This window comes from Myiozetetes cayanensis, unplaced genomic scaffold, assembly GCF_022539395.1.
Source record: "Myiozetetes cayanensis isolate MyiCay16 unplaced genomic scaffold, myiCay2020 scf10, whole genome shotgun sequence".
In the NCBI taxonomy this organism is placed as follows: Eukaryota; Metazoa; Chordata; class Aves; order Passeriformes; family Tyrannidae; genus Myiozetetes; species Myiozetetes cayanensis.
This window is the reverse complement of record NW_026086605.1, coordinates 20969583-20993567: the sequence shown is the minus strand read 5'-3', so window position 1 is coordinate 20993567 and position 23985 is coordinate 20969583. Positions and strand designations below refer to the sequence as shown.

At 39.5% G+C, this 23985-nt stretch overlaps 1 protein-coding gene across 13 annotated transcripts in view; it reads left to right on the top strand.

Annotated features, from left to right (window-relative positions):
* Positions 1-23985, top strand: part of USP54 (ubiquitin specific peptidase 54) — a 95950-nt gene that overhangs the window by 30443 nt on the left and 41522 nt on the right. For 10 of the 13 annotated variants that reach the window (XR_007631414.1, XR_007631413.1, XM_050334932.1 and 7 more), the window contains exons 2-3: positions 14655-15496; positions 18159-18251. Coding sequence is in view for 11 of the 13 variants with exons in the window: in XM_050334932.1 (XP_050190889.1) it covers positions 15350-15496; positions 18159-18251 (240 nt within the window). In the remaining 2 variants the exon portion in view is untranslated. Of the gene's footprint in view, positions 1-948; positions 970-5674; positions 5817-14654; positions 15497-18158; positions 18252-21332; positions 21435-23985 lie in introns of those variants that run through there. The other 3 variants (XM_050334951.1, XM_050334924.1, XM_050334968.1) reach the window with 3 other exon arrangements.

Here is a 23985-nt window from a genome sequence, read left to right as displayed (position 1 = left end):
ACGTAACCAAAGTTTTCATTGGAGTTATTTTGGTCTTGGACATAAAAGAACTCTCCCTGTCTGTGCCCTGAACATGACCATGTTAAAAGAACAAATTGATGCTGAATGCGGACGGCACCAGTGTCCTGGAGCTGTGCTGTAAGAGTGTCTGGGAATAATTATGTAGAAATGCTGGGGATAGGAAGCCGTTTTTCTGAACAAACTTCTTTTTTCCTTGATCAGTATCAATGGCTTTGAACCACCGGGGATGGTTCCAGGAATTGTCCTGCAATAATCGTGCTTTGAAAAACTGCTTTTAAATTTGCATTGCAACTGCAGGGCTCTAAACTGAGAGATCAAAACTGAAGCCATCTTTTGAGTCCTTCCCATTTTTTTTCTGTTAAATGTCACTCCTGGTTATCAATCTCTCCTATGAGAAAACATCCTTCACGTTTAACTGAAGAGTTTGCGGGAACCTCTCCATATCACTTGTCACACTGAGGGGAGCCCTGCCTTGCACAGGCAGGCTGCTGCTGTAAAATGAAGTCATCCCTTACAGCCCTGTCTTCCCCCACTCAGGTCTCTTTTATAAAAGGGTTTGGAAAACCTTCCTCCGTCTCGCCTGGCCCTGTTTCCGAAGGGAGTTGTCGGTAAGCGAGGCAGGGCCTCGGGCCTTATCTCTGTTGTCAGAGCTGCCTGCCTGGTAGGTGGCAGCGGGGCAACGCTTTTCGAATGAGACTTTCCTGTGCCGAGGGAGGCCCTTGTTTTTTGTTTTAACAGCTTCCTATTGTTTGAAACAGCAGGTTGTCCCCTCCCACGCTATTCTAGCTCTTTCCTCCTCCCTTAAATAATTTTTCCGTGCAAGTATTACTCAGAGCAGTTACTCTAGCAGTGAGTGCTCTGAGAGTTTTCCCAGCTCACTCTGATATCCAGCTTTTGTTGCAATACCAGTGTGGAGTTCACACAGTAAACAGAAAGTGTTTTCTGAAGGTAGGTCTTTCTGATTTTTAAATCTGTTGTTTTAATTCAGTGTCACCACTGCTGTGATGTGACTTTTTTTAATTGAATCCAAGTTGTCATAGGAATTCTCTCTGATATATGGTATTGAAAGGTAAAAATTTCTGCTTTTCAGTGTGGCTTGCCTTTTTTTCTAAGATGCAAAGGAAGAGTATTGCTTCAATTTGTTAATAGTTTTCTTTTCAATGTTCCAGTCCTGCTGTTAAGTGGTGTTTCATATGTGCTCATTTTATTTATGATGTTCTGCCTCTGTGCTGAGGCACTTTCTAAGCTATAAGCTGCCTCTGATCCGCCATACCATAGGTTCTTCTATCTAATGGTATCTGTGATAAATTTGAAGATAAAGCGAGTCACAATCTCTTTTCACCTTAATGCTTGTTGCAGCTGGAAGGGATGTTGGCAGTTCATTTTGCGTCCCACGTACTTTACGGTGTAAGTATTACCTAGTCAGAGCTCTCTAGACTGCTTTTTTGGTAAGTTAGATGTGGTTTTCCTTCCCTCTATTCACTGAATTCTGTGTTAGAAAGTTGATAATGAAATGAGGTACTAAATGTAGATAGACCTTTTCTGTTATTTTAATGTTTTGATTTATAAAAGTCAATTTGCTTTTGCTGGTTTCCCAATCCTCTGCCTTCTGTAAAGTGTCTTGTTTCTAAAATTAGTTATTATTTTGTGATTGTTGGAAGTCTGTCACTATATTCCATACTTCTCACTGCTTCAGCATAGCAAGAAGTACATCTTTATTTAAATTTATAGGTTTGGAAAAAAAACACCCAAACTTCACACTTTTTTAATACATTGGTGACACTAAGCAGAGGTTTTAGTTCCATAAAATAATAAATCTGGTTCTAGAGTTTGTCATCAGAGGAGGTGAGGGGGGACTAATATATGTGTGTTCACTTACATTTAGTATAATAAAAATTCTACCTGTTCAAATGCATTCCAGATTTTTGTAAGGAATAAAATCTCAGGCAGTTTAAAATAGACCAGGATTACAAAGATATTGATCGTAGTCTGCAGAGGCAAGGTTTATCTGATCTATACCTGGAAGTCCCACTCTCCTTCCCCTAACTTCTTGATAAGCTGATTCAGGTTACTAACACAATAGCAAATAAAGTAAGCCTCTCTCTTCCCTTCTTGCCGTCCTTCCAGAAGTGCTAATTTTGTGGGCTGAATTTGCTTCTGTGAGCTTAAGTGTGAACTGCCCTCCCCAGAGCACTGGAATGGAGGGAGAAGTGCCCTCTTCACTACACTGGTGGCCCTGAGATTTTGGCTTCTTTTGGTTATTTAATAGGGTTACTCTCAGAGGTTACCTGTCTGAGAGGACATGTCCCTTATGTCCTTCTTCTAGTACATTTGAACTTTTTGGAGTTAGAGAAACCTTAGGCTTCTTTTTTAATTTATTTTTACCTGGCAGTTAAAAACCTCTTGGGTTTTTTTTGACAGAGAAGTGTTGCAGTGGTCACACAGGAGTTTTCTGAAATTGTTAGTTTCTAATGCAGTTATGCCCATAGGCATAACTTGCCACAGCGGTTTAGGAGTTTTAGATGTCTTATAAACCCAAACAGGATAATTCCAGGTTAAAGAGTTCTCCGTTTAAGGCCAGAGAAACATGACAAACAGCCTGAGGAGCGAAGGAAGCAGACTGTGGTGGCTGTCAGGATGAACAATGGTTTTGGCACACCTGCTGCTTTGCTGCTGAGCTTCTCCGTGCTTGGCAGGAAAGGAGTGATTTGGAGGATAACCAGATAGTTTTGTAGATGGTTTTGGTATGTTTCCATCTTCTCTGAGGGCGAGAAAACAGAAGCACTTGCTTTATAATGTAACTAATGGCTGGTGAAGGCTGGCACCATCAGCTTTTGGGGAAGGATTTAATAATGCACTTACAAATGGGAAAGTCAGTATTATGCTAGACTTGAGGGCCCTTGGAAGGGGATGTAGGGAGACTGACATACCATGAGAAGGGGGAATAGTGGGATATAGTCAAAGCAATGTGTTAGAGAAATTTATGCTCAGACTACCCTTTTGAATAAGTATAAACATAATCAAAAAGCAAAGTGAAGAGAACTGGAACAAATGCATTACGAAGAAGGTTTTGCAATTCCACAGTTTTGGATTCCACCATGAGCCAACTGATGTTAATCAGTTGCTGTTTCTCCTAGGAGTTTTCATAGATATAAGATGTGAGACCAGATTACTTCTTCCAAAGAATAGTATGTCACAACCGTGTCATTTCATCCATTTTCCAGTTGTGTCTTTTCAGATTCTGATTTTTTTGGATCATAATAATAGTCTTTTTAACCAATGTGGAATTCCATGCCTATTAATACAGATTTTATCTGAATCTTCTCACGTACTTGATTTCACAAGAGGTTGTGAGTTACTATTGCTGCCCTAAATCGTTGAGTATCTGGGTCACCAGGGTATGTTGGAATTGGAAAAGTTAGGAGAACTGGGAAAAAATGAGAATGCTAGAAAGCCAGAAAAACTTCCTTCCAGTCTAGCAAAGAAAATATGTATAACACCACACTTTTTGGCTCAAGCTCAGAGTAGTTTAGCTTCAAATGGAGTGACTTCAGTTCCGCTTGACTAGAAATGTAAGATTTTTCCAGATCAGCCACTTAGTTGCACGTGTGCACACACATACATGTATGATTTATTTTATTTTCCTAATCACAGAGGAAGGATGCACAGACTCCTAATCTGGAGAAAATATTCTTATTTTTTCCTGTTTCCCTTACAGGTGTGTGTGTAAGGAAGTGTGACTTGTTGTAATGCTGGTAAAGCAATGGATGATAATAATAACTATAGTAATGTCTGAATGCTTTCTTGTAGTATTGAAGGAAAATTTTGTAAATGATTTCTCAGCAGAGCATTTATCACGATGTAATGATGTGACTGAAAATACCATTGAAGTTTGGTAACTCTTCTTGATAATGATAGCTGTCACAGGTGTTGCTTTCTCAGATGTCAGGTGATTGTTCCTTGAAGCCTGGTTATTCTGAGGGAGAGGACTTTAAACAGGACAGTGTTTGCTTTTGTCCTTTTATTGCCTTGTGGTGTTCTGCCTCTGTGTTTGTGCACCAAGTTGCTAACGCAACAGTTGGATCTCTTCAGTGCTTCTAGTGTTGCCAACCTATTGTCTAGGGAATTCTGGGGAAAACAAGTTCTGTTGTACAACATTACAATGGTTGTAGATGCGAGCCTGGAGCAATATCAGCATGTCTTGCACTAACAGGATTTGGCAAGAGAAGGTGTGGGCAACATTGACAACAACTGATTGACCCCAGATGTCTTACCAGAAATGTTGTGCCATGTCTGAGATCAGCCATACCCTGCAGTCTCTGGAACCCTCATCTTTGAACACCCTTGATATCTCCCCAGGAGGGAGGATGGGGCCAGGATGGGGCCATACCTGTGCCCCCAGGGGTGATGCATGGCACAGCCACACTCTTAAGAATCACACACGTAATTAGAAGCTAGAAACCAAATGCTTACATAAACAGTGTCATCCTGAGACCCAGTTACTTTCCCATTCCCTGCTGTGTGTGATGGAGCAGAAGAACCCCTAGAGCTGCAGTTGTCTCTTGCCTGAGACCTTTCCCCAAAACTTCTCTGTACTCCAGCCCTGTTCCCTGAGGCACTTTGCTTTAGGGGTGACACACATCACTGTAGGCTGGGCATTTTTCTCTTCAGGGAAAAAAGGTGAACTGAGTACACAGAATAGAACATACGAATTTAGGATGGTGTGCTTTCTTCATTTCATGTGTTCTGTGCTGGACTAAGCCAGGAGCTGTGTGGTCCTTCGTGTGTGTGGTTTCTGCCAGGCACATGTGTTTAGTTTCACAAGTGATTTCAGCCATCAGTGCAGGATGAGATTTGGGAGAGTAACTGAAGTAGCTGCTTTCTTTTGTGTAGAGCTCTGACCCACAGCAGCATTGAAACTGAAAGGAATTAAACAAAATCTCTGAAGTAAGCATCCTTTTATTTACAACCTGAAATCCTGTTGTAATGTTGAGCTAGACTGCAGTTTTCAGTAGCTACTCTTTCAGTGTTGAATTTAGTGGCTTTAACATTTGTTGTTGGCTGGGTAATTTGCAGTGCTGTCAGGCCAGGCCTTGTTTTTGTATATGGGGGCATGTGTACATACCCTTAAATTTACTCCTTTTCATTCTGTTTTAGAAGAACAACAGCAAAAAGTTCTATTAGGGGTGTTTTCCGTTTCCATATGTACTGGTTTGTTAAATGTATTATAACTTCCATGAGCACCTTAATAATTCTGTTTTAGTTTCAGCTTCAACAGGCTTCTTCCAGTTGCAAAAAAACCTCTTGCGAATTACCTTTCCATGATCTTTTTTTGGCGATGAGCAACCTGCAAGGTACGCAGAAGGACTCCTTCCAGGATATATATATCTTCTTGAGTGCTTCCTGTTTTTTTTGTTTTTTTTTTTTGTTTTGGTTTGGTTTTTTTTAGGGAGCTTCTGGTGCCACTTAGTAGGGTCGTTTTCTCACCAGGCAGAGAAAAAATAAATCAAAGCTGTTGACATCATTCTTTCTGTTACCCCAACACCCTACTGGTCTGTTCAGCTTGTATTATACTTCATTTGCACAGCTTCTGCTTCTGTGACCCATTAGGACAGAGCCTGCCTGTGCTTAACAAGGGTCTCTTTCATGCTTTGTGGATCTCTCCAGGCCACAGCAGGACACAAAATAATCCCTTTTGCATTTGGTAGTTTCACGGTACTTTTCTGGTGAAGATGAAATAACCTTTCTGAATGAAAGCAATAACATCCTCTCCATAAGCCTGGTTTTAATACAAGGTAATTGTGTCATTGTTTCTGCTTTTTATAAAATGAATGGCATTTTGTTTGGGGTTGCTTTTTAGTTTGGTTTTGTTTTTGTTTTTTTTCACCTCAGCAAATTTCTTACAGATTGTAATACCTTAAAATCTTGGGAAGAGTTTTATAAGCTTTTTTAATGAGTATGGAAGTAGTTTCTTATGGTAGCATCTAGTAAGACTTAGAGAACCAGTCTCTTTGAATCGTAATTTAGAAATTTGAGTTCAGACTTTGAATTCAAAGAGGCCAGAGTTTTGTGAAAATTAGTGTGCAAATCTCATGGTTTCACCTTACTATTAGTTCTAACATAAAATGAAAGATCTGTATTTCAGAAAACTTGTTTATACGATCTGCTTTGCACATGTGTAGTTTCTGTCTGTGTATACTATGTGTATTCGTTAATATTTGAGTTTCTGAAATGTGTTTGAATATACTGTGTATGATAGTGAAGGTATCTTTTGACTGTTTTAGCCATTTACTCCAACTTTCACATGGTGAAATTGGTTAGACTTGGTTTGAAGACATCTTTTACAACTGCGTGATTAACAGATGTCAGGGTGGCTTTGTTCTCCAAAATATTTGTTCTAGTACATCTTTCAGAAGATGTCTTATATCAGAAGAATTTAAGCAATTTTTCCATTTGTAAGGGGCTTCTCAATGAAAGTAAAATCTCAGGTAATGGAGTTGGCTGCACATCCTGTTATACAAGGGCTCCTTTCCTGTGTTTGCGGGAATCATTATGTGACCTTGCCTGTATTTGATGATTAGCTGCAAGTTCAGGACTGTTGTGAGTTCAGTTGCCATTACCCTCTTCCCTAAAACACAGGGCCCTGTAGATGGCTGTTTACTTCATGAGATCATGTGATGGAATGGGTCTGCAGCTGGGGAGAGGCACAGTGTGTCCATGGCTGTTGGCTCAGCCAGCAGTGGACCAGCTGGCCAGGTCAGTTCTTGAGGTGCAGGAGCCACAGTGATGCTGTGGCAGTGTATGACAAACACTTTATTTGCTAGTTTGGGATGTAAAATTTTGAAGTTTGGTCATGTCTATTTGCTCCCTATTTAAAAGAGGACAAGACCCAGCTCACGAACTTGCAGAGAGAGTCTTTTCCTGTATAATTTCCCTAAATGCCTCAGTCAGATGTTTTCTTCTGCTGGTCTCCGGGTTGTACAGAAAACAAGAAATCAGGCTTAGAGTTCTGCTCCCCCTGCTTTTCTGATCCTGATTGTTGGTGAGGTGTATGGTGTCATGCTATGTTTGCCCCAACCTGTTTGTTTGTTTTACTCTTTCCATATGCTGTTAACTGCTGTTGGATATGGGGTGTTTTGATTCAGTAAGCTTTTTCTTATGGTGTGTGGAAATATTTTTCCTACTCAGGTTCGGAAGCCTTCTGTGGGTTTTGTAGCAAAATGCTTCTGTATACTAAGCCAAATGAAGCAAAAATGAGTTTCCCTGTTCCTATTAGTTATACTTATTCCTCTAAAACTACATAGTAATGATCTTAAACTCAGCTTATGTGTGCTTGTGCACACTCGTGATTCTACTGAAGTGTTATTTATAACTATACAGCACAGATGATTGCTTAAAAAAAGAGGAATAATCAGCATGTTGTGGATGCTGGGTGCATGGTTTTATATTTTTCTGTGAAGTATGAATCTATATAATGTTCTGCAGTGCAGCAGTGCTCCTTCTGCTTGTCAGTTTTAGCAAAACAGGGAAAAAAATTATGTAAGCATCTAATACTGGGACCCAGCACAAGCACCATAAACTGCTGCTCACCCTTTCTTGACTCTCTGTTTATATGAGTTCCTCTGAACTGCTTTAGTTTTGCAACTTGGTATGTTAATGTCTGTCAAGAACATGAGAGTTGCAGGCCATCTTGATATGTGGTAACAGTGGTATAGATAAAACACAAAATACAGTGAATTAATAGTTTGAGAATAATCTAGAACTATTTTTTTAAGATCAAATACTATACAGAGCTACGAGAAAAGAGGGAGGGAGTAAATGCTTTTAACGTACTTACAAATACATTGTCTGGCCCCAGCTGTTGATCACAAGCGAGGTGGGAATTGGTTGCCCACCCTCTGGGGAGGTTTTCAGTAGGCAGTGGTATCAGGAAGTCAGTTAAATACACGTGTTCAAGAAACTGATTTCTGCTCTGGGTGTCATCTTTCCACTTCAACACTACCTGGGCACAATAGTGCATTGCAGTATTTGAGGTTCTTAACATGTCAATGGAAAGACCTATTTTTCCCACCCAAAATCTGTCCATCTGTTTTGTCAAAGTCTATTGCTGCTCTCAGTGTGTTGCTGCCTTTGCTTAATCTGCATTGTTTCCTTTGAAATCAAAGTCCTAATGGTGCCAGATTTCTGTTTGTTGGTTGTCTTGCAAAATCCATTTCTTGTTTACTCATGTTTGTTTTTCTATATGGATGTTTGTGTATTAACACATTCAGTTGTTCTAAACTTCACTGAAATCAAGGTATAATAAATAGAGTTTAATGAAACTGGAGTTTGTGGTGCTGTAATGTACAGAGTATGATTTGGGAGTTGATAGCTACTGATTTCTGTTTTAAGCTAGGAATGGGGTGTGAAGATTGACAGGAGAACTCATAGTTATAACAAGGTAGCAGTTACAGTTACAGAAGATGAAGAATTTTTCTGTTCAGCAGTGAAAATCTGCAAGGTTAGGAAAAGAATGGCAGCAGGATTTAGGATTTAAAAAGTTATCAGTCATTAAGCCATATGTTGTTGAATACTACTGAATGCTTAAAGCTTCTAGGAGCTCTTTTGTCATTGTTGGACTGGAATTTAAAAGCCAAAGTGGAAAACTCTTTATTTTCTTGGGTCAGTGGTATTATTGGAAGAGATGAGATTATTTTTTTGTTAATAAGGTACCATTGGATAAAGGGCCTTGAAATCTTTTTGCAGTAGCTCATGGCTGTACAATACGGAATTTTGCAGTCAAAATGTTTATATCTGGAGGCTGAACCTAAGACTGAATTGATCTTGCAGCTCGCCTTTGGAAAGCCAAGGTGAAGTTTGAAAAGGGAATAACTGGCAGCTGAGAGTTCTCTAGAATCAAACCAGAACCTTCCATTTCACCATATGGTTGACAGCTGCCCTGTTCCTATTTGTCATGATTTTCTGTGTTATGCAGGATTGATTGGTGATGTTTAACTGCTTTTGAACACTTGCATAACATTTGAAGCTGCCGGGTTTTTTCCCATTTATCTAAACTCCACAAGTTCCATGTGGAGTGGGATGAGAAGCTGGCTTCAGCCCCCCTTCCTCCTTGTGAAATGTCTAGCACCAGGTCTAAGGGAACATAGGGTGTTTTTTAAGTACAGGCTTGGGAGAATAAACTTCGATTTCATGTAGAAAGTAATACAAAACTTGAGGATAAGCACTTTGGAAATCCAGGTGTGTAAAGAGGCAGCTTTTATTATCATGTGCAGCAGTCTTAAAAGAGCTGGACAACTGTGAAGGGGAGATCTGAAGGGTGTGCAGATTGTTTTGAAAGGGTTTGAATTTCCTTAAGGCTGGGCAGACTTTCTTAATTTTACATATATTCTTTCCTTCTTCAGCTGTCAGAGAAAAGTTGCAGAGATAGCAGAACTGGGTAATATAAAGGGGGGCTGCTGCTTCCAATGGTTTTCAGAAGTAGGCTGTGGGTTTGTGTACCTCCATTCCCTGTAAGCTTCACAGCAAATACATGTGCTGAAAGTACTGTGATGGATGAGAGAAGCAGTCATTGATATCATGCTTTTGATATGAGTAAAAGTTTTATCTGGGGAGTAAAGTGTGTTTTGGCAATCAGCCCCACACAGAGCAAATACAAATGTGACATTTGCATCTCTAGTTCTGGCTTCCACTTTTTCATTATTTGTCTTGTGACAGGAGCCCTTTATTACTCGATTATCCCACATGGTGATTTTATAAATTACATTGTCCAAGAAGAGATGCTTTACTCCAGAAGCTTCTAGATCATCTTGCAGGTTAAATTATTGTTGATCAGAAAAGACCATAATGCTGGCTTTAGATAAGTAGAACTGTGTGTTTGGCCTTTTTATTTAATTTTTTTTTATTTGTAATTTGCCTTTGAATAATTGTCCTGCTACAGTAGACCTCTTTACTGGTGCGTGTTAATAGCATTTCTTATTATTTGAAAGCTGGCTGAATACTTTGAGTCTTCTTAACTGCTTTATGAAATTCTGCACATGGCTACCCTACTGTCCCAATAGCTTTGTAGGATAAGTAACAATTCTGAAGAAAAGTCTACGTGGTTGTAAATCTGCACAGAACACAGGTGTTTATCACCTGAGGCCCTTCTTTCACGAAGGGCTGCAGAAAAACTTTGTAACCTTAGGGGAGAACCTACAACTGTGTGGGAAGAAGCTCCCTTGAGCTTGAGAGGTAGAAGGTAGACATTTTCAGCCTTCCACCATCACTGAACCTTCTGCAGTTCAAAACCAATGGCTTTCTGCTGTGGGTTTTTTTTTTTTTTACTGTGAAAGATGCTCTTTAAATAGAGTTGGCTGACTGTCAGGCTTAAAATCAAATGATTCAGATTAGGTAAGTGTTTGCAAGATTTCATTACACTGTTTTAAGAGGCAGTCCACCAGAGTCTTATAAAACCCATGAACATTTTGGATGAGGAAGGTGGAGAACTGTATCTGCTGTAAAGAGTATTTTCATGCAGTATAAAGCTATACTTGACCCCAGGAGCTCGCAGAGTCTCACTTGGGGGTGTTTCTGCAGAATGTGGTCCCTCTGTACCCCTTACTGGTCTGAGCACTTAACAGGAACATAGAGTGGGTTTGTTTTCATATTTCATTTGAAGATGAAGAAGAAGATTCTTTCTTCATAGAATCGTTCAGTTTTTCCTTCCAATCACTGTAGAAGCAGTAAGCTGTCTACAGAAATGCCAACATTCCCACTTCAGGCAGATGTATTCCCAAAAGGCAGTTTGACCCGTCAGTGTCCTGATTACAGGATAGTCGTTGGTAGACTGAAAAAATACCTTGCTAATGACCAAAAATAGGTCTTTATTTTGCTAGTTTGCTTGCTGTTCTGTCTACTACTTTCAGTTTTGGTTTCCATTATCATTAGGTGATCTCTCAGAAATGGCCTTTATTGTGTCCTCTGGGAAACGTTGTAGCATTTGATCAGGCTTGCTGTACACCTACTCTCTGAGGTAGTACATCTGTGGATTTGGGGAAACTTTTGTTTTTAGTCTTCACTCCAAGATCATTTTGATGGTCTTTACTAGCAACTTTTAACCAAACATTTGGATAATTACTTTTGCATCAGTTAAGTAGAAGGATTGGTGTCTGAAAGAGCATTTGTTTTAACCTGCACAAACTCCAAGTATATTTTCCAGCAGGATTCTGTGAAGTTAGCCTAAGGTCTCTGATACTCAGAGCTTTGTTGTAACTTTACAGCACTTCAGAGACTGGGAATTGAGCAATAGCAGAATAAAAAATAAGGAAGACCAGTATGAGTCTGTTGTGGGCATGAGTGGCACTGTAAGGTGGTGTCAGTTCCAGTTCCTGGTTCCACCCAGTAGGGACAAGTAGCAGAGCCAGGTAATTCAGTTATTCTTTTAAGAGGAAGACTGTCAAACGGGTGTAAACTTGATAGCAAAAACATTACAGACTCATCCCCACCCCTGTCTCCCAGCATAGCAATCAAGACAGAAAATACATGCATAAAGCAGAAATCTTTTTTCCTCTGTTGTCCCATTTGTGCTGTCAGAAAAATCTTGGTAATAGAGATGAATGGAAATCTACCTTTTTCTAGTTGTACTTTATCATCTAGGTGTGCAAATAAATCTGTCTAGTATTTCTGGCTAGCTAAGAATCTCAAAAAGAAGAGATATCCTCAAGAGGAGGAAGCCATCCCCTCTGGTTGTGCAGCAGCTGGCTTTGTGAGGAATGTTTACCTTTGAGGTCACTGCCTTCATTCTTTTCTTCGTGGTTACTTGGTATTGGGAACTCTTCCTATCCCTCTATTTTACTTCATCACCTTCAGGATTGAATTTAAAGTGACTTGCAGAGCTACACTTATGCTTTTATTTAATAGTGTGATAACTACTTAACTGGTGGTTTCAGCTATACCTAGTGCTAAATGGAAGCATCTCCTTTCCTAAACAAGTTGTTCTAATTCAGCCACGTACCTGGACATGGGGTTTCAAGCAATAGCCTAAAATGTTTGGAGAGACATGAGACTGCAATAAGAGAGGGATGTTACATTTCCTCCCCTCCCTTAAAATGAGCTGTGGTAGTGGGACCTTGCCAGAGAACAAAGGATGCAAGTTGAGGTGTTATGTTTCTTTGTGATTTAGCCAGGGAATATGGAGATGAACAGGGTCTTGAAATCTTGTGTGGTACATCTTGTAGAGTGCTGTGCTGTGCTGGCAAAGGACAGCCTCGACTTTCTTCAGGCCAGAAGTACGTGCTGAACCATGGCCAGCTTTGCTTTGGGGCTGTGTTGCTGGAGTGATGCCCTGTGCTTCTCTCGTCTGCTCAGCCTGTCTCTGTGGCTCTGAGCCCTCCCTGCTTCCTGAAGAAAGCTGCTACCAAACAGCATGAATTGTTGGGGTTATTTTTTTATTATATAGTCTTTTTTAATATTTTATTTACTCCTTATTATAACATTTGTTTAACATTTATTGAACGTGAGCTGGTATATAGTGTTAATAATTTTTTTAGAGGTTGTCACAGTGTGAAGCTGCCTCCAGAGATCCGGTTTTGTCCTAACTGAGTGGTAACCAGCTTCAGTGTTTTCTTCTTGTTCTTAGCTTTGCAAGGGCCACGTAGCCAAATGAGCAAACTGAACTTGCTCCTGTGAGTGATCATGGGCAAAATTTGGTAAGAAGTCTGTCCTGCTAAGCCTGCGCAGTTGCAGTGCAGGTACTAAGTTTGCACAGTTACTCTTAGGGTTTGGGCCAGCTCGAAATAGTCTTGCTGCAACAACAGGCGAAGTACAAAGCCTCTAATCTTGATTCTGGTTCCAAGACAATAAAAATCGACTAAAAAAGAATGTATTCACTTCATCATAACTGAGGCAACTTGGCTCAAAAAGTACTTAAAAGTTAATTTTACAGCCCATTTTGAGAGCAGAACCTTGTTTTGAAGTCCACTGAATAGGTGCTTGTCTCAGCTGTGCTTCTGGGGCACGTTTTGGGTTGCATTTTCATTTTTTGTAGGTGCTGCAGAAAGAAGACAGTGCTTGGCTCGGTGGTTTTTGTGAGGCAGCACTGCCTGTCTCGGCTCATTCCTTGCAGCGTTCTGTTCAGTCTTTGTGGTGCAGGCTTAGCCACTGCACCTATTGCAAGTGGTGTTGGCTTACAGAGATCCCTGTTGCTTGAAACTGAATTAGCTCACACAGTACGGTTGGCTCATGGTTCATTAAGGGATTGAGCAAAGAAGGGGGGCTGAGGCTGAAATCGCTTTGAAATGAATCCTGTGTGTAGGTTCAGCACTCAGGAATGTTGCACGACGGGCATGGTAATGGTCTGTGTCTGCAGGCTTGCAAGCACATCTAAAATTTTGCATGGCACACTGGCAACCAAGAAGACTGTTCATCTGTATGTAGATATTTTCCTGCCTTACAGCAATGCTGAGACTTCATTAATATTTGTAGAATGTGTTCAGAAGTACAAAGAAAATATTACTAGAAGGGAATGTGTTAGGCTGCTGTAACACATTTGCAGATATTGAGGAAGTTCTTTTTTGTGTTTTGACAGAAGAGGAAGAATTTCTAATTGTGAGGAAGGTGAAAAATGTGCCTTTGTGGATACCCAGGGTATCTTTGTAAAGTATTATTCTCTTAGTTAAGTTTGCTGATGCACAAAATCTACATATTTTGTAGTGACTTCTTACCGCAATTAATACTTGAGAACATTTGGATTAGAGTCATCTTGCTCATACCAACCATAATAGGTAATTTCAGTTGTTATTATATGTATCAAAATGGGATAATCCTAAATGTCATTGGGAATGTCCATAGAAAATATTATGCAAGTTTCTGTAAGTATGGGTGGACTACCCTTGTAAAAGTTTAAAGAAGTGTTTTACCATGAATCTTGTAGTTCTTGTTCCTAGGGATTTCTTAAATAAAATTCTTTCCCCCCACCCCCCACATTTCTGGCAATGAGGGGAAAAAGTGAACTTGAGATGGGAAGGACAGTTTCTATTGAATAATTCTTCTGACTTCTTCAGAAGCATCTGTGTCTTTGGAAGACATCACTGATCCCATGTACCTAGATACAGTGGCATTTCAGACGTACACAAAGTTTCTGATGTGAAAGTTTGGAGACTGCTTTTGTTCTGAAGAGAGCTGTGGGCTGCTGAGTCAGGGATGAGCCTTGTGCATCTGTTGTCTTGGCCTTCCAAGTTCAGTGCAAAAGCCCAGTTCTAGGGTGGACAGCACGCATTCACAGAGTCACAAATCCTTGTACAACTGCTTGAATGAATGAGAGCTCTTAAAAAAAAATTAACACTACAGGATTGTAAAGGATATGTATGAAAACTACCATGGGGTTCACTTGAACGTTGTATTTTATTTTTTTTAATCTAACTTCCTTCTTAACCCTTCCAGCATACTCCAAGCCCCCTTGCTCTTACATGCTTTTCTAGTAATTCCCTGTTCAGTATTATTTTATTTTTTGGGTGGAGGAAGGTTTATATTTTTTGCTTTGTCTCAGAAGATTTAGTGTATTGTGGGAGGTGAGGCAACACTGGTCTTGGCAGAACACTGCAAAACCAAGAGAGTAATTAAATGACGCAAGCCTTTGATTATTTTTCTCTCTCAAGCTTTCTGGCACGGCTGGGCATTCCGATTGCAAAAGGAGGATCAAGAGAAGAAATTTCTAAAGATCGCGCACAGAATTAGAAGGACTGTGTTGGAGACTTTCTGCTTCTTCACAGCTCTTCGCTCTCAAGTTCTGGAATTGCTTCTTTTTCCCCTGTGAGGATAATGTCTCTCTCATCACCCAAGATAGATGTGACTGAAAGGGAGCTGCCAAGGTTGTGTTTTGATTTTGGTTTCTTTGCACCCTTACTAATTGGATTTTTCCCATCTTCTGCGGGAGGATTATAGAAGGATTACAGAAGCTGGCGTTTTTTGGGGTGTGGGAGGTAGCTGCTGTTTTTTTTCTCTTGCTTCTGGGACCTCCTTGATTTGCCATTTGTTACTATCTGTTTGGAAAAGGGAGAAGCAGCATAACAGATGAACTTACAGGACCATGGATTCCTTCCCTTTGCAAACATTGTACGTGGCTGCTTGTAAAAGAGGTTTTTGCATACATAAGCAGCAAATGAAGAATAGCATCCCATGCTGGATTTAAAAGAAGCAAATTGCGTCCTGGCAAAAGGATAAATACTGTTTAAACTATAGTTTAAAGAAGGTTGGATGTTGTTCCAATTTCAAATTTTTTGAAAGGAGGGATCTGATCAAGTCAAATATTGTGCCAGCCTAAACCTGCATTTTCTACAGCTGATACTGGAAGATGTCTTGGAAAAGAAATTACTTTTCTGTGGGTCGGGGGAATGTACAGGGCATGTTTACTCCACGAAATACCACCTCAATAGCACCCAGTAAAGGTCTCAGCAATGAACCAGGACAGAACAGTTGCTTCCTGAATAGTGCGCTACAGGTAAGAGCATAGAATAAACAATGTTTCTGTCTTTGCCCTCTGTCTGTTGTAGGATTTTCCAGGACTTGATTGTGGATCAAATATAGCCAAGCTTCAGTACATAATTGTTTCTGGGCTTAGGTAGAATAGCTACATTTGGAAATGCAGATTAGTTGAGTTATAGAACAGCTTTTTTAATTTTCAGGTTTTCCTGGTGAAATCAACAGCATATACATAGTCATAATTTACTGTACTTGAATGTCATGTCAATTTGTAATATGTCAACCAAAGATAAAAACTATGTAGAAAATTTATTTTAAAATAATAGAATATTGCATAGCTTGCAGTATGTATACTCCTTAAAAAGTAAATTTAACTTTTTTGTTGAAACAGTCAAGTTCAAGGTTTGATAATGCCTATACAAGGTCTTTTTTTATGTAGTTCAGTTTTCTTTCTAACTGCTGATTTGTAACTTAGTTTAAATGATTGAATTTTGATTTAGAAGAAAAACTTTTTCCAGTGCCAAATGCAGTGGAGTGGTATGGCTGCTATAGAGGTATTGTCACCATTTAGATGTTTTGAGTATCTGATGGTTGAGATTCAGTTATTCTGGCAGCAGAGTTTAAAACCTCTTCTGCATATCAGTTTCCATCCCTTCTTATGGCTTGTCTGTGCAGCACAGACTGTGTCACTGTGGGTTTGGTTTTCTTTTTTCCTGTGGGCACAGTCAGGTTCTTGACTAACTTCAAGCTTCCAGATAGCCCCCAGTGCAAATAATACAAATATGTATACCTATGACCCTCAGTAGGCTTAATATGTTAGGAAATATGGGACTACGTACAAAGAAAAGCTGTAACAAGAAAAATGGCGTTCCCAGGGATGTTCTGTATGTTGGATGTTACCTTTACTAAGCTGTAAGGTGTAATCACTGACTGCCTCCTAATACCAAGTTACTCTGAACATAGGTCAGAACTAAGTAGATCCTGACACCAGCTGCATGCCATGCATGAAGATGAAAGCGTATGATGTGGCCTTTAGTCTCCTACAGAAACCCTTTTCTTCTAAAGCTCAAGAGAGATATTATACCAAAAGAACTTAAAAGCAAAACTGAATTTAAAAAAATAAAGATGGTAATAATTCCATAAAATATATACTTCTGGGGCTTACCTTAATTTTTTAACACTCAGTCTGAGATGCTCTTGAATGTTTGTTGCTGCTTATTTTTAAGAATTCCTATAAACATTCAAGATAAACTCTAAAGGCAATTACATAAAAAAATTGGACTCGTTCCTAAATGTAGTTTTTTTGTCCTTTTGTAAAGACTGTAGTAGTTCTTTAGGAATGTTGTGTGTAATCAAATGTTTCCAAGGCTTATGTTGCCTCCCAGGCCCTTAAGTATAGGGAGAGTTTGAGTATAAACATAGCCATGGCAATTCTGAAGTTTTGGGAAACTTTACAGACTATATTTAAAAATGCATTTATTGAATATTACATATTATTATGGTTTAGGTAATGAAGTTTTCCAGTTGGAAACACTTGTTGAAAACAGCACAAATTTTTTCAGGATGCTAAACTTTTTCTAGCCAGTTGCTCCAGACAAATTCATCAGAAATAAGACATTGGGTTCCTCTGTGCTAATGAAGCATTTAGCCAGCACACGTCAACCCAGACCTTGCTGCTCTGTCCGGAACCTGGCAGGACGTGATTTAGGTCAGGGCTTCTTTCAGTGCAAGGCTCTGTCTTCTGAAAGGCTGGTGGCTCTGAGGGTTACAAGAAAGCCCAGTTATTGTCAGCTGAAGCTGAAATAGCCAGGACTCACCACATTTATATGTAAAGAGCAGACTGTGAAACACCTCAGAGATTGGTATTTTCACTGTTTGACAGATATGAATTTTAATAGTTTTCCAGGAGCGCACAGATTTAGTGGTAAAACTTAAGAATAAAACTTGGTGCTGTTAGAGCAAATGTCACCACTTGCTGTTGCTACCAGAACATAATAAAACATGCTTGCTTTGTGTGCTGTCACCCTACATGGTCACACACCTGATATTACCACCATACCTGTCCTGAGAGAAAGGTACAACTGCCCAAACAGGTTAGGTTTAGAAATCTGCCAGTAATCATGACCTATAATTGGACTTTCTAATGGTAATATTGGGCATAACGGCTTTTAATATTCTACTGTTTTTACTTGCAAGAACTTGTTAATATAAAAGCTGTTGGTGCTCCATTTTTCCATCATTTGGTCTTTCTGCTCAGAAAAAGAAAGCTGCATAGGAGGTGGAAGAATGCAAGAGTTTTGGCCCCAGCAGTGGATGACGTGTGCTTGGCGGCTCTGCCCAGCTGGCCCTGGTGCCACCATGAGGGAGCAGTCAGAGCGGGTGCTGTTTTAGCTGGTACTGCTATGTAGGCAAAGAGAGTTTTCTAATCTAAAAGCATGTGGCAAGAAATTCAGAGGGAGGTCTTATTGTAAATTAACGTATGTGAAGGTTACAGCTAAAGAAGAAAGCTGAAGATATCAACTTGCAGTTAGATAAAAAGCATCCCTTTTTAAAGGTGAAGTTGACTGATAACATTAGTGTACTTTCGCAATTATTTAGCGTGTACAGTTTTCGTCAGAGGTTTATGCAGTGTTTTATTTTATATATTCATAAAATTGGCTGTGCTGCTTTTTGTGTTTCAGGTTCTCTGGCACCTGGACATTTTTCGCCGCAGTTTCCGGCAAATCACAACGCACAAATGTATGGGCGATTCTTGCATCTTCTGTGCTCTTAAGGTAAAAGTTTGAAATAAATTGAAAACCATTTTTAAAAAAGTTGAACAGAAATATTTATGATACCTGATTAATATATGTAATCAAAATTGCACCTGAAAATTTGGGAGAGTAAACATAAATCTGATAGCTACTGGTCCAAGACACTTATAGGACTGCCTTTAAAATATGTTCAAGCCAAAAGAGTGTGAGAATACTGTTTGTAAATCTTCAGATACAAGGGCTCTTATCAATAGCATGCAAATTCTTGTGAGCCTCCTTGTTGTTAGAGAAATGAGTTCAGGCAGTAAAATACACGTTTGCTTAACTTTTTCTAATTTACCATTTGGTGTACAAATACAGTACTGGATACAGTTAGTATGCTCATCAGCATTTACCTGTCCCTTTAGAGCTTCTTTAAATGTCAGGATGGGGAAGGGTATTTTCTACTGTAAATATTGACGTCTGCATTAAATGGCTCCAATCTTTGTAGTCTCTGTTTTAATAAACATCAGTTCTGTTTGTAGATGCAGATGCAATAGCTGACTGTCGTAGAGGCTACCTGGACAGTAAGATCTGGATGCTAGCTCTGAGTTGCTGCTATTTACTTGAGTCAGTTGTGCAATGCTGTGTCTCCATTTGTCTCTACCAATTAATTTGTAGCACTTCTGGGTTTTTTTGCGCCCTCCTTTCTAAGTTTTGCTACTTCAAACCCACAGCTTCATGTGGGAGAAATGGACATGATACAAACATGATGAAAATACCATCTTTAATCTTCCTGAGCAGTGATTCTTCTTTCTGCAATAAAGACTTAGACTTTGATCACAAAGGGGTTGTAAAATCCAACTAAGTATATAAATTAATTGTGGTAGAATTTATGGTGTCATAATTATGTGTGCAGTAATGAAAAGCACAGACAGCGTATCTTACAAATATGGCAAAATAGTGTAAGGTTTAAATTAAGATCATCTGATGTTCACACAGGCAATATTTATGCTCTAATAGCTGTCTTGCTACTGTTAAGTGACTTTACAGGTGCTCTCGTAGAGACAGGCTTGAAATGAGTTATCTAGTTAGTTTTTGGGCTGTTATTAAGGGGTTTTCCCTTTCATAGCAAAGAGCAGACTGTTAAGGCATGAAGTGGAGTTACTTCCTTTTGAAGGGAAATTTGTCTCAAGATGTATCTGTTGAAATGATGGGACAGGATGATATTTACAGCAGTATCATCAGAAGAGGATGTAACAGTAGGTTAGGAGCAAGATGGCACATCCAGACAAGGAAAAGATGAAGTATTAAATATATTCCCTTCCTTATAGGGAAGTGGCAAGACTTAGTCATGATCTGGTTTGAGTTCATTCAGTTCAGTGGAATAAATAATTTGAAGGTATTTCTTGGATCATGCCCTCGAGTATTGCCAAGTGATTGTTGGCATTCTTTGTTAGCTGAGGTCAGAAAGAAAAGGATTTAGGAAATGTAAGCTTTTGCTGGTCTGGGGTTTAACCTAACAGCAAGATATGTCAAGGAAATACCAGGAGATCAGACAGGTTCTGCCATGATTAAAAGTAGGTCCTCAACTCTGCATTTTAACTCCTGGTTTCAATATAAAGATAATAGTTAAAAGTCTTTCTGCGCGAGATTACTGGAAAAGAGGGAGAGGAGTGTGAAAGGATATTACAGGAAATGGGGAGGATGGGCCTTTGTGGCCCTGGTCTTGAAAGATGAACTGTGGAAAAGATGCATGTTGATTAGCAATACCAGTATGAGAAGGCAAGCACTACAGTAAGACTGGAAGATGACAGGATCTCTGTATTTTAATACGTATTAAAAGCAGACATTGGGTCAAAGAGTGTTTAGTTCTGTTGGTAAAATCCTTGCTTTTGATGTCTTGAAGTGTGTGGTAAGCTATTATAAACTTGGAAGTGACAGGTAGAGTGGCAGATTTCACAAATTGCATGCCTGCAGCCATATGCTTATTTTTTAAATTAAGCAGCCTTTGAAAAAGTTGTTGTGCTGTCTTCTCGCTCACAGATATCTGCAAGGAATTTTTTTGTGGTTTTGGTTTTGGGCTTTTTTTTCTATCTGAATTTCTTAGCAATGCTGTGCTTAGCCAGGAGGTGTTACAACCCTTAGTTTCCAAGCAAGCTATAATGTTGCACCAAATTCTCTACTACTTTTGCACGTTTTAGGAAACTTTTATCTTGTGTGCAGAATTCCTATAGCTCACAAAAACTCTAAAGAATGTGTAAACAATTAAAGAATCTAGACAAGTATTTATGAATGGGGGCAGTAACCAATCCTTGAAAAAGTAAACAAATTGCAACTGGTTCAAAAAGCTAGCGTTTCCTCTGTTTACAATCTGTTCTTCATGGGAGATTGCAGTATCCTACCCAAAACTGTTCCAGAACCTTTTTCTCTGGGTGATATTATGACACACTTCCACCTTTATCTTGTGTGAAATTATGATGTGTGTACATAAATATTTGAGAAGTCTCGCCCCAATTTTTGTGTTGTTATCAAGTCAAATGTTATTATAAAGATGAATAGTAAAGGTGGTCACTTAACTCTAAGTGAAATAGGGGATGCAAACCTCCTTCACCTCCAAAAAAACCTCTGAACACCAGAAACAAGAAATATAGGTTGTCTTGCTTGCATGAAGCTGAAAAGGTAGGAGTATGCATGAGGAAGACAGCCCCAAACTGTGGAGATGGTCACATTGATCTTCCTAAATCCTTAAGCAGGCAGCAGAAGTGGGGAAAATGCTGTGTAAGGTATTTACTTGTCCTCTGCTGCCCTCTGGATCAGTGTTTTCAAGTTGCTCTATTTTTTTCTTCCTGTACAAGTCTGTCTGTCTGGTACATGGTATGTGTAAACTTGTATAAGACATATGGGATAATGTGCTTAATGTGCACCTAATACTGCAAACATCACCAAGAGCATGTTTTGTGTCCCAGTACAGCAGGATCGTGCCCTCCCTTCTGTGCTCAGCTTTTCCCCTGCCCCAGCTCTCCTTTCTGCTCTGGAAACCTTTAACTGTTGTCCTGCCAGGGTAATGCCAGCTTAGCCTCCAGGTCTTTGACATCTTCTTTCTCTTGAATCTTGCCTTAGGCTTTGCTAAGATGAGGGAGAAGATGTGACTGGATCCAGTGGGAACACAAGAATTTGGAGCTCTATACCATGCGAAAATCTCCCATTAGGGTCTGGGGAGAGGTAATTAGCCTTGCATGCTGTCAGGTGGATCTGCCCAAAATATGTGTCCAGACACGCAAGATGGAGGCACGATGTGTTTGCTCCTCTTCAGAGCGTGCTGGCATGTTCAGATTCCAGCCTGGCCTGGGAAAGGGACAATAATTCCTGTGGGGAGTAGTCTATGTGGAGTCCCCTCACTCCACTTCAGGGGCCCTTCCCAAGATACCTGATGCCTCCTGTGTTGTGCAGAGAGGATTCGTGCTCTTCTCTGACTCTGAAATGCTTCTCTAAAGGCAACATCCTCTTCGTATTGACTCTAGAGGAAGATAGTCTTCATTAAGCTAAATTTAGCCTTTGAATAACACCGAAGAAGTTGTATTTTTTCCACGCTTTCTTGGCTTGCTGCAGCTGTTTCTAGGGATTCTGATGTCATGCACAGTATTTACTGTAAATGCTCAGCTAACTCTCTAAATACTACTTGCAATTTTAAATGTGGGATCACAGGACATTGATGTCATACTTGGTATCAAGTCACATTTTATTTTTGTACCATATTGAAGACTTCCATTGCACAAATTCTTGAAGTGATTTTAAAACTTGCTATGCTACCTGGCTATGTTTATGTGGCTACAAAATAAACCTTGAAACCATTCCAAACATACATATGTTGGGTACTTTGAAGGAACCTTGCGTCAACAACAATTAAAAGACAAGAGAGAGCTACAGACTCTGTGCTGGAATCCCAAACACTATTCTTTAAGATATGACATTATTTAAATTTTTTTTTTTCGGTACACAAGCTGTCCTTACTACTATGGTTTGACTGCTGTAACACTGGAACAGCTTTTTGATTTATTATTGATGTTGAAGCCTATTATGTTTTGGTTTATTTTCCTTTTTCTTCAGCATGACTTTGCTTTGGTGTTTTGTTTATCACAGCTGGAAAAGGGCAGGAAGGGGGAAATCCGTCCACTGTACTGAGCATGCCACAGAGAGTTTGTTCTCCTTCCAGGGATTGTACTGAGAGCTCCATAGTGCCAGGATATAGGACAGAGTGTTTTTTGTAGGTCACAAAGAAGAATGCTCTGTTGATTGATAAATTCCAGTAGGGCTGGTCTTTTCTGTAATTTTGTCATGTGCAACAAAAGCAGGAAGAATGTGAATTTTCTGTATAAAAATGATGTGGTTGTCTGAGATGAAAACTGAGAACAGTAAGGTTTTAGAGTGCTTTGAAGAAGTGGAATGACTGCTGTTGGTTCTGATTAGCCACTTGCTTGAAATGGAGTGATTTGTTATGAAATGTTCATCATGTGGTTGAGACAGTAAGAGATTGGTTGCAAAGATTTCATCCCCTTTTGCGTTTTTCAAATCACAGTGGTATTTCAGGGTAAAACAGTCAAAATACATAAAATAATTACTTTTATTGTTTGAACTTCTTTTTTTCGGTTGGCACTTGCAGTTTACTGCCTGCCAAATAAACTAGCAGCCAGTATGGTTTCCTGAGTTAATAAACTGGTAACTGAAGCTTCCAAATAACAATTACCTGTTTTGATCTTGATCAAGCAGTTAATAAATTGTTACCTAGTAGATGTGTACATTCTTCGATTTGGGTTTCTTTTGCTGCCACCCTCCTAAACAACATTCATGGAAAGTATTATTTTACTTGATTTTGGTAGTAGCCACGGGAGCCTCACTTGACAGTCTGTACTGGGACCTGATGTTAATGTTTGGGATACAGTGTGAGTACAAATGGAAGAGGCTCTAAAAGAAATTAATAAATGGAAATCTAAGTTGATTGTTAAAACTTGGAGGTGTGGGAGGAGATCCAAAGACACAAGCCCAAATAGCGCTAGAATTTATTGCAACCCTGAAGGCGAATATGACTTGAGGAAATGTGGGGAAGAAAAGTGAGCTAGTGGAAATACTGTGGGTGGAGGCTGATGTGTTTGAATGAGAGAAAAGGAATTTTTAGCAACCAGAATTTTTATTGAAACAGGTTATGGTGCTGAGTAAGAGGCTTCATCAGGAGAGTGTTATGTTCTGAAGAACAGATTAGGTACTATTAGCAAGAAAAAAGGTCCACTAAATTGAATCAAGTAAGAAATTTGTTGAAATAGCGAGAAAGTTTAAAGAAAATAATACAAACACCCCCCCCCCCAAACCAAAACCAAGAAACAATTGAGTGACAACAAGAATAATATTGACATGTTGAGCAGTTGAGAGAAGGATGAGGATTGGCTATTTAATATTTGCAACTTTTGCTAAAAGGCAGAAACTATTAACATAGGGAATACGAAGGCATTTGAGGGAGAACATGTTTTGTTTTTCTGAAAGAAATACCACACCACTAGAGCTGCAGTGATATCCCCATCCAGAAGAAACTTCTGCATAATTCTGGAAGGGAATAATTAGTTCTCAGTCAGCTGCCAAGGACACAGCTCAAATTCACAGTGCACGAACACTGATCTGATTCAGTAGCTATTGCCTGTTGTCTTCAGCTATCAATTTATTCTTATGTCAGCCTACGTCTGCATACTTGAGTAAGAAGTCACATGTGCATGTATATTAAGTT